Source organism: Scyliorhinus torazame, chromosome 2 (genome assembly GCF_047496885.1).
Source record: "Scyliorhinus torazame isolate Kashiwa2021f chromosome 2, sScyTor2.1, whole genome shotgun sequence".
Classification (NCBI taxonomy): domain Eukaryota; kingdom Metazoa; phylum Chordata; class Chondrichthyes; order Carcharhiniformes; family Scyliorhinidae; genus Scyliorhinus; species Scyliorhinus torazame.
Genome location: NC_092708.1, coordinates 267,249,206 through 267,261,959, shown reverse-complemented (window position 1 = coordinate 267,261,959; position 12,754 = coordinate 267,249,206). Strand labels below are relative to the sequence as shown.

The 12,754-nt window shown below is 49.3% G+C and overlaps 1 protein-coding gene across 1 annotated transcript in view; it reads left to right on the top strand.

The window, feature by feature from the left end:
- The window catches only part of sptbn5 (spectrin, beta, non-erythrocytic 5), a 400,397-nt gene that overhangs the window by 232,250 nt on the left and 155,393 nt on the right, over positions 1-12,754 (top strand). The window contains exons 42-45 of the mRNA XM_072486950.1: positions 1,343-1,457; positions 2,235-2,348; positions 9,179-9,300; positions 11,307-11,469. Of these exons, the coding sequence (XP_072343051.1) occupies positions 1,343-1,457; positions 2,235-2,348; positions 9,179-9,300; positions 11,307-11,469 (514 nt within the window). The remainder of the gene's footprint in view (positions 1-1,342; positions 1,458-2,234; positions 2,349-9,178; positions 9,301-11,306; positions 11,470-12,754) is intronic.

Here is a 12,754-nt window from a genome sequence, read left to right as displayed (position 1 = left end):
ATCATTTCACAAGGATATCCACAGTTCACCATTTCACAAGGATATCCACTGTGCATCATTTCACTGGGATATCTACGGTGCACCATTTCACAGGGATATCCACGGTGCACCATTCCACTGGGATATCCACTGTGCGTCATTTCACAAGGATATCCACAGTTCACCATTTCACAAGGATATCCACTGTGCACCATTTCACAGGGATAGCCACTGTGCACCATTTCACAAGGATATCCACAGTTCACCATTTCACAGGGATATCCACAGTGCACCATTCCACAGAGATATCCACTGTGCATCATTTCACAAGGATATCCACAGTTCACCATTTCACAAGGATATCCACTGTGCATCATTTCACAGGGATATCCACGGTGCACCATTCCACTGGGATATCCACTGTGCGTCATTTCACAAGGATATCCACAGTTCACCATTTCACAAGGATATCCACTGTGCACCATTTGACAGGGATATTCACTGTGCGCCATTTCGCACGGATATCCACGGTGCACCATTTCACAGGGATATCCACAGTGCACCATTTCACAGGGATATTCACAGTGCACCATTTCACAGCGGTATCCACGGTGCACCATTTCACAGGGATATCCACGGTGCACCATTTCACAGGGATATCCACGGTGCACCATTTCACAGGGATATCCACCGTGCACCATTTCATAGGGCTATCCACACTGTACCTCAGACTTCACCTTTCTTTAAGACGTATAGCAGTTGATCCGTTGAATCTTCACCTTATGATGTCATGTTGATTGCTGTTACTGAGTTAATAATGTACAGCTGACCCCAAGTTTACATCTTATAGTCAATTTCTTTATTTTACAAGGAGTTGAAGCAAGACTAATGAGTCACTAATTTTTGTCCCCTTCTCCCCAGTTGAGCATAAACTTCATGTTTGCCTTTTTTCCAATCTAATCTTAAACCCCTCTCCACAATGTGTAGTGACTCGTACATAATCTTAGACTGTGCCCAACTTGGTCTTCCTTGGTTCTCTACGATCAATCCTTGGGATTTACATGTTGTGACTGCCTGTCTTGGACATCTGTTTTATTTGTATTGAAGTCATTGAGCAATAACAGATCAGCAGTCCATTTATACAGTAATTTAATTTCTTTGCCGGTGAAATCAAAAGAAAATGGGGTGTAGAGTAAAACAGGCTATAATTTACTTTCCGGGATTTTGTTCTCTTTCAGCAGACCTATTGATTGTGCCTTGGTGATCCTCGGTTTACTATATTCTTGTCCCAGTACTCACTGCATTGTCCGTCTGCCTGCTCAGAGTGGTGTGCCATTTAATGTTGTGCTATCTCTTACTTCAGGTGGAACAATTTCCAGGGAAATCTGAATAAGTACAAGAAAAAACTGGCAGAGGCGCTGGAGGTTCATGTCTTAATCAGAGAGATGGATGAAATTAAGGAAAGAATGGGTGAAAAGGTGAGAGCTATGATATTGGGCTGCACCATAGTCCTGCCAGTACTGGATGGGGAGGAATCCAGCCCTGGGTTAACCTGAAATGAGGCCACATTTATGGGCAGATGATCCTTCAATGACTAATTCCCTGTGAGGGGTATATCTTGAGTGAGGGAAATATCTGAAGATCAGCTAGTGAGTGACCATGAAATGGTTTGAGAATCTAATGGTCCCAGAACCTCTGGACCAATGAGGAGTCACGAGAAATGCAGCAGGAAAGGAATTGAAAGCTGAATGTCCTGCCCTCTGAATGTGCATTCTAATATTTGTAGGGAATCATAGATTCCCTGCAGTGCAGAAGGAGGCCATTCGGCCCATTGAGTCTGCACTGACCCTTGGAAAGAGCACCCTACCTAAGCCCACACCCCCACCCTATCCCTGTAACCCACCTATTCTTTGGATACAAAGGGGCAATTTAGCATGACCTATCTACCTAACCTGTACATTTTTGGACTGTGGGAGGAAAGCAGAGCACCCAGAGGAAACCCATGCAGATACGGGGAGAAAGTGCACCCTGTCGCCTGAGGCCGGAATTGAACCTGACTCCCTGGCGCTGTGAGGAAGCAGTGCTAACCACTGTGCTACGCCATACTGGACGGTTTGTTATTTCCCCAGTTGACATGCTCTGGTTTGCATGTAAGCTGATTTCCCTGGGCCCACTTGGATGAGTCACTCGCAAAGGATCCCACATCGTCTTGATTTGAGTAGAGCAATCCACTAACTGCCTATTTCTGTTGACAGAGCGTGTTGATGCAAGGCCTAGACTATGGTCGGGATGTGGAAAATGTAGAAAAACTGATGAGGAGACATAAAGAAACTGAACTGGAAATCACAGTCGTCCAGGACAAGGCAGAGGTGAGGCTGCAACTTGAACACAATGTCTGATTCAGAGGCACCACTGAACTACAGCTGATACTTCTATTAAGGAACCTCAGCTACTAGAAGCACAGATTGAAAATGAAGGGTTGGGGTATTGGTTGTGATTTCTTATTGAATGGAAACGTCAAAATGTTCTGCCTTCAATGTCAGAAGGCCCACCTCCACCTCAGCATCCGGAACACAAAGTTCCTCTTGATTCGACACCGACCTCCTTTTCCTGGGACCACCTCACCCTTTTGCTGCCCTTGACCCCATCGTATTTCTCACCCACATGCCTCCCCCACAGCAACACCATCCAAAAAAGCAGTGTTAGTCTCCACATGTACTCAGATGATACCCAGCTCAATCTCATCACCACTTCTCTCAACCCTTTCTCTGTCTCTAAATTATTGGACTGCTTATTCGAAATCAGGACTGCATGAACAAAGCTTACCTCCAACTAAATATTGGGAAGACTGAATCGATTATCTTCAGTCCCCGCTATGAACCTGTTCCCTTACCACTGACTCCATCCTTCTCCCTGGCAACTGTCTGAGACCTGAACCATACTTTTTGCAACCTTGGTGTAATATTTGACCTTGAGGTAAGCTTCCAACTATCCATCTGTGCTGTCGCTAGGATCCGTCTATTTCCACCTCTGGAACATTTCCACGCCTGCCTCAGTTCAGCGGCTGCTCAAACCTTTATTCATACATAGATGCATAGATACATAGAACATACAGTGCAGAAGGAGGCCATTCAGCCCATCGGGTCTGCACCAACCCACTTAAGCCCTCACTTCCACCCTATCCCCGTAACCCAGTAACCCTTCCTAACCTTTTTTGGTCACTAAGGGCAATTTATCCTGGCCAATCCACCTAACCCGCACGTCTTTGGACTGTGGGAGGAAACTGGAGCACCCGGAGGAAACCCACGCAGACACAGGGAGAACGTGCAGACTCCGCGCAGACAGTGACCCAGCAGGGAATCGAACCTGGGACCCTGGCGCTGTGAAGCCACAGTGCTAATCACTTGTGCTACCGTGCTGCCCATACCTTTGTTATCTCCAGACTTGACTATTCCAACATACTCCTGGCTGACTATGTTCTACCTTCTATGTATGTGAGGTCCTTCAAAACTCCATTGCCCGAATCCTAACTCTCATCAAGCCCCAATCACTTATTGGCCCTGTGTTCACTGACCTATACTGGTTCCTGGTTAAGTAACGCCTTGATTTTAAGGGCAGAATTCTCCCAAGCCCTGCCAGCATGTTCACTGGCGGGCATGGAGGAGAAGATAACAGGAGGCCCAGAAATCGGTTTCATGTCAGAGTGAATTTACAGCACATGGGATTTTCCACTATTACCCACCATGGTTAGTCAGAAAACCTGTCAGAGGCCAGTATGATGAACCTCTTTTGCATCCCACCAACAATGTCAGCGAGAAAACACACCAATGTGAAACACGTTCAGAACAACGTGGTATGCAGATGTCAACACCTGGGGCAGCCTCCGGAGTTCACGATAGAGGCCACTCACAACCCTGGACCCTGGAACATGATATCAGTGGGTCGGGGGGAGCATCTACAGGTGGACCTTCCAAATTAGATGAACTGGAGGGGGCCCATCTTCCAGCCTCAATGTTCCTGGAGATCCATATTCATTTTTAGGAGGCCTATCTTCACGTCTCAGACTGCTCCCAGAGATCTGTCGCCATATTCGGGAGGCCCACCTTCTTTCTTCAATAGTGGGTCAATGATATTGGGTGCCTTTTCAATACGGCAGACTACATCCCATTCAGGCCTGCCCCGCCACTGAATACGGTGTAAAACACTCGGGTGCATAATTAGTTAGGTTGGGGGCAGAAAAGTTTTCCTGTAGCCCTCCTCATTGCGAAACACTCCATGTTTCTGTCCCGCAACGACACCTAGTCTCAAAATGGGAGATCTCTGCCCGAAAACTCTGAAATCCCTCCTTGGCCTCGTCCCTGCTAAACTCTGTCCTCCTCAACTTTGCAACTCTCTAGCCATGTGGGGGGTGTTCATATAGTTAGATTAGAGCATGGGTTAGGTGGTAGGATGGTGTTGCTGGGGGGCGGGGGGGAGGGGGGTGGAGTTGATCTGCTGACAAGGATGGAAATTGGACATGGCAACAGTGGGGAGGTCATGGGTGGAGCCAGCCAGGAGGCGGGCCAGAGGATGCGCGACACATGGCTGGGGGGGCTAGACAAGGAAAGGGGATGGCTGATCGGCACAGGGGGGGGAGCGAAGTGCCCCCCAACCAGGCTCATCACCTGGAATGTTAGAGGGCTAAACGGGCCAGTGAAGAGGGCGCATGTGTTCGCACATTTGCGGGTTCTGAAGGCGGACGTAGTCATCCTGCAGGAGACGCACCAGAAAGTGGCAGACCAGGTTAGGTTAAGGAAGGGCTGGGTTAGTCAGGTCTTTCATTCGCGGCTTGACACTAAGACTAGGGAGACTGCGATCCTGATTAATAAAAGGGTTTAATTTGAGGCAGAGGGTACAGTTGCGGATGGGGGCGGCAGGTTTGTTATGGTTAGGGGTAAGCTCGAAGGGGTGAGAGTAGTCTTGGTTAGTGTGTATGCCCCTAATTGGGACTATGTGGATTTTATCAGGAGGTTGCTAGGGAAGATCCCCGATTTGGACTCGCACAAACTGATCACGGGTGGGGACTTTAACACAGTCCTGGACCCGAGCCTGGATCGGTCGTGTTCAAAAACGGGCAGGTTGCCAGCGATGGCAAAGGAACTGAGGGTTCATGGAGCAAATGGGGGGAGCCGATCCGTGGAGATTTAGCCATCCGTCGGCGAAGGAGTTTTCGTACTATTCCCATGTACACAAGGTGTATTCCCGAATTGATTTCTTTGTCATGAGTAGGGACTTGCTGGCCGGGATGGTGGGGGCAGAATATTCGGCAATTGCCATATCGGACCATGCTCCGCACTAGGTAGATCTACAGATTTGTAAGGATAGCTTTCAGCGCCCACAATGGAGGCTGGAAGTTGGATTGCTAGCGGACGAGGCGGTGTGTGAGAGACTCAGGAGATGCATGCATAATTACCTGCAGGTGAACGATACTGGAGAACATAGAACATCACAGGCCCTTCGGCCCTCGCTGTTGTGCCGAGCTCGGCAGCGGTGCTCTGGGATGCACTGAAGGCAGTGGTGAGAGGGGAGCTGATCTCGATCCGGGCTCATAGGGACAGGACAGATCGGGCAGAAACAGACCGACTGGTTCATGACATTTTACGGACGGACAGGACCTACGCGGGGTCCCCAAGGCCAGAGTTACTCTGGAAACGACGGCTACAGGCCGAGTTCGGGGTACCGATTACAGGCAAGGCCGTAGAGCAGCTTAGAAAGGCAAAAGGCGCGATATATGAGCATGGAGAGAAGGCCAGCAGAATGCTCGCGCAACAACTAAGGAAGAGAAGGGGCTAGGGAGACAGGAAGGATAGCGGATGGGGAGGAAAATCTGGTGGGGGACCCGGCAGGGCTGAACAGGGTGTTTAGGGACTTTTATAGTAAGCTGTACACTTCGGAACCCCCCAGGGGCCCGGAGGGGATGAGGCGATTCCTGGACGGACTGGCCTTCCCAAGAGTGGGTAGGGGGTGGTAGACGGACAGGGGCCCTGGTCAGGATCGATGAGGTATTAGGGGCCCTGAAGGTCATGCAGTCGGGTAAAGCCCCGGGGCCGGATGGGTATCCGGTGGAGTTTTATAAAATGTTTGCCGAGATAGTGGGGCCGGTGCTGGTCAGGGTTTTTAACGAGGCAAGAGACAGAGGGGTTCTACCCCCGACGATGTCGCAGGCCACTATTTCGCTTATTCTGAAACGGGATAAAGACCCGGAGGCTTGTGGGTCTTACAGGCCGATATCTTTGATCAACGTAGACGCTAAATTACTGGCCAAGATCTTGGCGACTAGAATTGAGGACTGTACCGTACGTAATTGCGGAGGACCAAACCGGGTTCGTAAAGGGTAGGTAGCTGGTGGCCAATCTAAGAAGGCTGCTTAATATGATTATGATGCCCCCGGAGAGCAGGGAGGCAGAGATAGTGTCATAATATCCACGCATGTATATAATGAAGTGCAGACAGGCAGTGATTGACACACAGGATGACCATTAAGCACACAGCACAGTGCAGCCAATCACCAGACAGAACACCACCACTATAAAGCCAGAGGGCACTAGGTTTCCCACTCTCTCGGGACCCAGCCACTGAGACAGTCAGAGTCCACGAGCTAGCACAGTGCAAACACCATGCGGTAGCTAGTAAGTCTGGTCAGGCTAGTACAAGGTCTCCAGTCAGTTCAGTATAGTGTCGACCCACAGTTTAATATGTAAGTTAGTTCTATCGTTCAATAAAACCGTGTTGGATCTTCTACAGTGTTAGAGGTTTGTTGCAGTCCACACCGAACCGACCTGCCTAACACATCAGATAGTGGTAGCTATAGATGCGGAAAAGGCTTTTGACCGGGTCGAGTGGGACTATCTGTGGGAGGTGCTGGGACGGTTTGGGTTCGGGGAGGGGTTCATTGACTGTTATATCAGGCCGCAGAGGCGAGTGTAAGGACGAAGAGGACGACATCAGATTATTTCAGACTGCACCGTGGGACAAGACAGGGTTGCCCTCTCTCCCCACTGCTGTTCGCACTGGCCATAGAACCCCTGGAAATTGCTCTGAGAGCTTCAAGGGACTGGAAAGGGCTGGTCCGGGGGGGAGTGGAACATAAAGTCTCGTTATACGCAGGTGACCTGCTGTTATACGTATCGGACCCAATAGCGGGGATGGACGGTATTGTGGAAACCCTGAGGGAATTTGGCCGTTTTTCAGGATATAAACTGAACGTGGCTAAGAGTGAGTTGTTCGTAATTCAGGCGAGGGGGCAGGAGAGTAGGCTGAAGGGGTTGCCGTTCAGGCTGGTAGGAGAAAGCTTCAGATGCTTGGGGGATACAGGTGGCAAGGGACTGGGGCAGGTTGAATAAGCTCAACCTGTCCCGACTGGTGGAACGAGTGAGGGAGGAGGTTCGGAGTTGGGATGCGCTCCCACTGTCACTAGCGGGGAGGGTACAGACTGTTAAGATGACGATTCTCCCGAGATTCTTGTTCATATTGAAATCTCCCCGTTTTCATCCCGTGGTGCTCCTTTAAGAGGCTGAACAAAATTATCCTGGGATTTGTCTGGCGGGGACGTCCCCGCGGGTGAGGAAGGTGATGCTCGAAAGGAACAGTGGGTAAGGGGGGCTGGCATTGCCAAACTACTACTGGGAGGCCAACATAGTGATGATAAGGAAATGGATGATGGGTACGGGGTCGGTTTGGGAGCGGATGGAGGCTGTTTCGTGCAAGGGCACCAGTTTGGCAGCCTTGGTTATGGCACCTCTGCCGCTCCCGCCGGTGCGGTACTGGATACGACTGTGGATACGAGTATGGCGGAGGGCGGGCATTGCGAGGGTGGGTGATCTGTTCTTGGAAGGGAGCTTCCCGAGCATGAGGGCGTTGGATGAGAAGTTTGGGCTGGCGGGAGGGAATGACTTTAGATACATGCAGGTGCGGAATTTTGTGCGCAGGCTGGTGCCGTCCTTCCCATGCCTCCCGCCAAAGGCAGGGTAGTAGCCCTGAGCAGATTAAACATGACCGCAACATGCGCCAAGCTCAGCCTGATCCAGTTTAAGGTCATGCACCGGGCCCACATGACGGTGGCCTGGATGAGTAAATTCTTTGGGCTGGAGGACAAGTGTCCAGATGCGCCGGTGGGCCGGCTAATCACATGCACATGTCCTGGTCGTGCCCTAAACTCAGGGGGTACTGGCAGGGATTCGCGGACATCATGTCCCGGGTTTTTTAAACTGGGGTGGTAAAGAGTCCTGAGGTGGCAATCTTTGGGGTGTCGGAGGACCCGGGAGTCTAGGAGAAGAAGGAGGCCGACGTCTTGGCCTTTGCTTCCCTGGTAGCCCGACGACGAACACTCTTGGCATGGAGGGACTCAAGGCCCCCGAAGTATGGCTATCGGACATGGCAAGCTTTCTCGGTCTAGAGAAAGTTAATTTTGCCTTGAGAGGTTCACTATCGGGGTTCGCTCGGAGGTGGCAGCCATTCATTGACTTCTTCGCGGAGAATTAACCGTCGGGCGGGGGGGGGGGGGTTTAGGCAGGTCCTTGCGAGAATGGAGTTGTGGTTTGTACTATGCGTTATTTGCTTTTCTTTTTTGCAGAGTACTATACAATGTCATTGTTTTATATGCCAAAAATACCTCAATAAAATTGTTTATTAAAAAAATACTTTGCAACCCTCTGGGATCTCTGCACTTCTCCAGTGCTGACATCTTGAGCAACCCAGATTTTAATCACTCCACCATTGTTGATTGAGCCTCCAGATGCCAAAACCCTAAAGGTCAAGAATTTCTTTCTCTCTCTCCTCCTTTAAAACGTACGTCTTTGGTCATAGAATCATAGAATCCCTGCAGTGCAGAAGGAGGCCCTTCGGCCCATTGAATCTGCACTGACCTTCTGAACGAGCCGCCACCTAGGAACGCGCCCCCATCCTATCTCCATAACCCCACCTAATCCGCACATCTTTGGACACTAAGGGGCAACTTAACATGGCCAATTGACCTAGCCTGCGCATCTTTGGTCACTTGCCCTAATATCCCATTTTGTGGCTCAGTGTCAGATTTTGTTTGACAATATCCCGTGAAGCATCTTAAGAGACTTTATCACTTTGAAGGTGCTATAGAAATACAAATTGCTGTTGTTGGAATTGTACAAGCTTTCACACAGGTGAGGTTGTGTATCTGAAACAGGTGCTGGAACTTCAAGCCAGGGATCTTGGCAAGTACCAATCCCCAATATGTGATCAGCTCAGCCTGAAGCAAGGAGAGATGCAGGAGAGCTGGCTTCGGCTGCAGAAGGAAGCCAAATTGCGGTGAGTAAAATCATTTTTGATACACAGTCAAAATCAACAAAAGAAGGCGGCACGGTGGCACAATAGTTAGCATTGTTGCTTCACTGCACCAGGGTCCCAGGTTCGATTCCCAGCTTGGGTCACTGTCTGTGCGGAGTCTGCACATTCTCCCCGTGTCTGCGTGGGTTTCCTCCGGGTGCTCCGGTTTCCTCCCACAAGTCCCGAAAGACGTGCAGGTTAGGTAATTTGGACATTCTGAATTCTCCCTCTGTGTACCCGTACAGGCGCTGGAATGTGGCGATTAGGGGCTTTTCACAGTAACTTCATTGCAGTGTTAATGTAAGCCTACTTGTTACAATAAAGATTATTATTAAGAAAGAAAGAACTTGCATTTCTGCAGTAGCTTCTGCAATTTTAGGCCACTCCCCAGGGCTTTGCAGTCGGTAAAGTACTTTTGAAGAACAGCTATATGATAAATGACCAGATAATCTATTTTTGTGATATTGATTCAGGGAATAATATAGGAGAAAATGCCCCTGCTCTTGCTCAAATAGTGCCAACACAATCTTTTACATCCACCCGAGAGCAGGCAGGGTATCGGTTTACCATCTTATCTACAAAACCTCCTACTGGCTAAAACCCAGGAGAGGGATCTGGGGGTTTAAGCAGCGAGCATGGTAAAACCAAGTAGTTCCCAACCAGTGTGCCGTGACGGTGTGCCGTGAAAACCCCCTAAGTGTGCGCAAGAAAAGATTACAAATGGTTCAAAATTCATATAATTAAACTAAAACTAACCTTTGTCTTCAGCTCTCCAAGACCCAATGAATCTTGGGCCTCCCGCGCATGCACTGGCTGGGAAAGAGCCGCACATACGTGGTTTCGAGTCTTTACATTGATCAGGCCCATCTGCATGACCAACGGGACTTGGAGCTGAAAACAAATGTCCCATGCACCTGCACAAAAAGTGAAAACTCAAAAAGGGCGCATAAACCCTGGGAGAAACGAGAGAGACAAGGAAAGGTTTAAAAAGAAACAGGAGGGGGGGCAGGGAGAAGTTAAAAGCTAAGTTCCCAGTAAGCGAAGAAGGCAGAGAACATAATCAAATTTTCTTATAGAGGCGTGCCATGACATATAAAAGGTTGGGAATCCCTGGGGCATCGCGGTGGTACAATGGTTAGCACTGCTGCCACACAGCGCCAGGGTCCCAGGTTCAATTCTAGTCTTGGGTGACTGTTGATGTGGACTTTGCACTTTCACCCCGTGTCTACTTGGGTTTCCTCTGCGTGCTCCGGTTTCCTCCCACAGTCCGCTTAGGTGAATTGCAGGTTAGGTGAATTGGCCATGCTAAAATTGCCCCTTAGTGTCCAACGATGTGCAAGTTAGGTGAGGTTACTGGTACAGAGCACGGGAATGGGCCCTTTCAGAGGGACAATGCAGACTCGATGGGTCGAATGGCCTCCTTCTGCACTGTAGAGTTTCTATGATTCCAGTGTGCAGCAGCAGTGGAACGCACAGTGATAGATCTGAAATCTAAAACATTATTTTCTGAATTGCAATCTCGGTTACAGTCATAGTTTCGTCGTCAGTCACTGTCATGATATTCAAACACACACATCATGATAGACACACCAACAGACAAATCAGAACACACAACACCACAACCAATCACAGACAAGGACAGGGACAGTATAAAAAGACAAACACGACACCTGGTGGCCAGTATAGCTGGAGACCAGGACAAGGACAGACCTGTTACACTACACACTCAGGGAGACACCACGTGCAGAGTATCCAGACCGAATTGTATATAGAAGTTGAAATAAAATAGAGTTGTACCAAATACAACTGTGTTGGTTCATCTGTGCATCAGAGCACCCAACACCACAGTCACTACCTCAGTTACAGTCTTAACTTTATGTGGATAAAGTGTGAAGATGTCATGTTTTCAGCTTGCTACATTGTGAGTTTTCTGTCATTACTTGCTTTAGTTGTTGACTTTAGTTTCAGCTGATTTCTCATTTCCGCAGAGGGGAGAAGCTGGAAGCCTCATACCAGCTGCAGAAATTTAACAGGACTGTCTGGGAGCTGATGGACTGGGCACAGTGGATGAAAACACTGATGGGAAAAGGGAACCTGCCCAAGAGTAAGCAAGAGGCAGAGAGCATGACAGAGGAGCACCAAGAGAGAAAGGCAAGGACAAAGTCTGGGATCTGATTGAATTATCTCCATGTACCACACTGGGGACAGCGGAGACATAACAAAATCCTGACAGCTGCTGCTCAGGAATGCCTGCACTCAGTCAGGTTTAGTTCCTCTTAAGATCAACAGTTTTAGTTTCATTAGCTCCTGATTCTATTGTGCTGTATAGATTTCTTCATTAAATCACTCGATAAACTACAAATAGTGAGGTCAAGTTTAATTAATATTAATAGCAAAATGTAATGGAAGCTGGAAATCTGAAATAAAAATGAAAAATGCTGAAAATGTTTTCAGCAGTTTCCGTTTTTACCCCAATAAATGTGGTCTGCAATAAAGAAATTCGTGCAAGGAGATTGTGTAAAACATCGGGGCAGCACGGTAGCATTGTGGATAGCACAATTGCTTCACAGCTCCAGGGTCCCAGGTTCGATTCCGGCTTGGGTCACTGTCTGTGCGGAGTCTGCACATCCTCCCCGTGTGTGCGTGGGTTTCCTCCGGGTGCTCCAGTTTCCTCCCACAGTCCAAAGATGTGCAGGTTAGGTGGATTGGCCATGATAAATTTCCCTTAGTGTCCAAAATTGCCCTTAGTGTTGGGTGGGGTTACTGGGTTATGGGGATAGGGTGGAGCTGTTAACCTTGGGTAGGGTGCTCTTTCCAAGTGCCAGTGCAGACTCGATGGGCCGAATGGCCTCCTTCTGCACTGTAAATTCTATGATTCTATGATCGGGCTGGATTCTCCACCAGCGGATTCACCAGCCTAGGTTTCCCGGTGGCGTGAGGTGGCCACAATGGGAAGTCCCATTGGCAGGTGGCGGGAACGGAGAATCCTACTGTCGGTGAGGGCACGTCGCCCAGGAAACGTCGCTGGTGGACAGGAGAATCCCGCCCCTTGTGAGTGACAGGATACACTCAATCCTGTTGCTGTCAGGACATTGTGTAGCTGGATTGCAGCATAGTGGTAATGTTATTACTGGGGCTTGTTTAGCACAGGGCTAAAGAGCTGGCTTTGAAAGCAGACCAAGGCAGGCCAGCAGCACGGTTCAATTCCCGTACCAGCCTCGCCGAACAGGCGCCGGAATGTGTCGACTAGGGGCTTTTCACAGTAACTTCATTTGAAGCCTACTTGTGACCCGCATTTCTGACCCCCCCCCTCAGGTGCTGTTACGCCTGGTCCATGTCTCTGTGGACGAGTGCTAAACAGCGTCCTGGCAAGGTCTCCCAGGTGTGGCTGGTGATTAATGAGGTCAAATCTCACCATGACACCTGGAAGAATCTG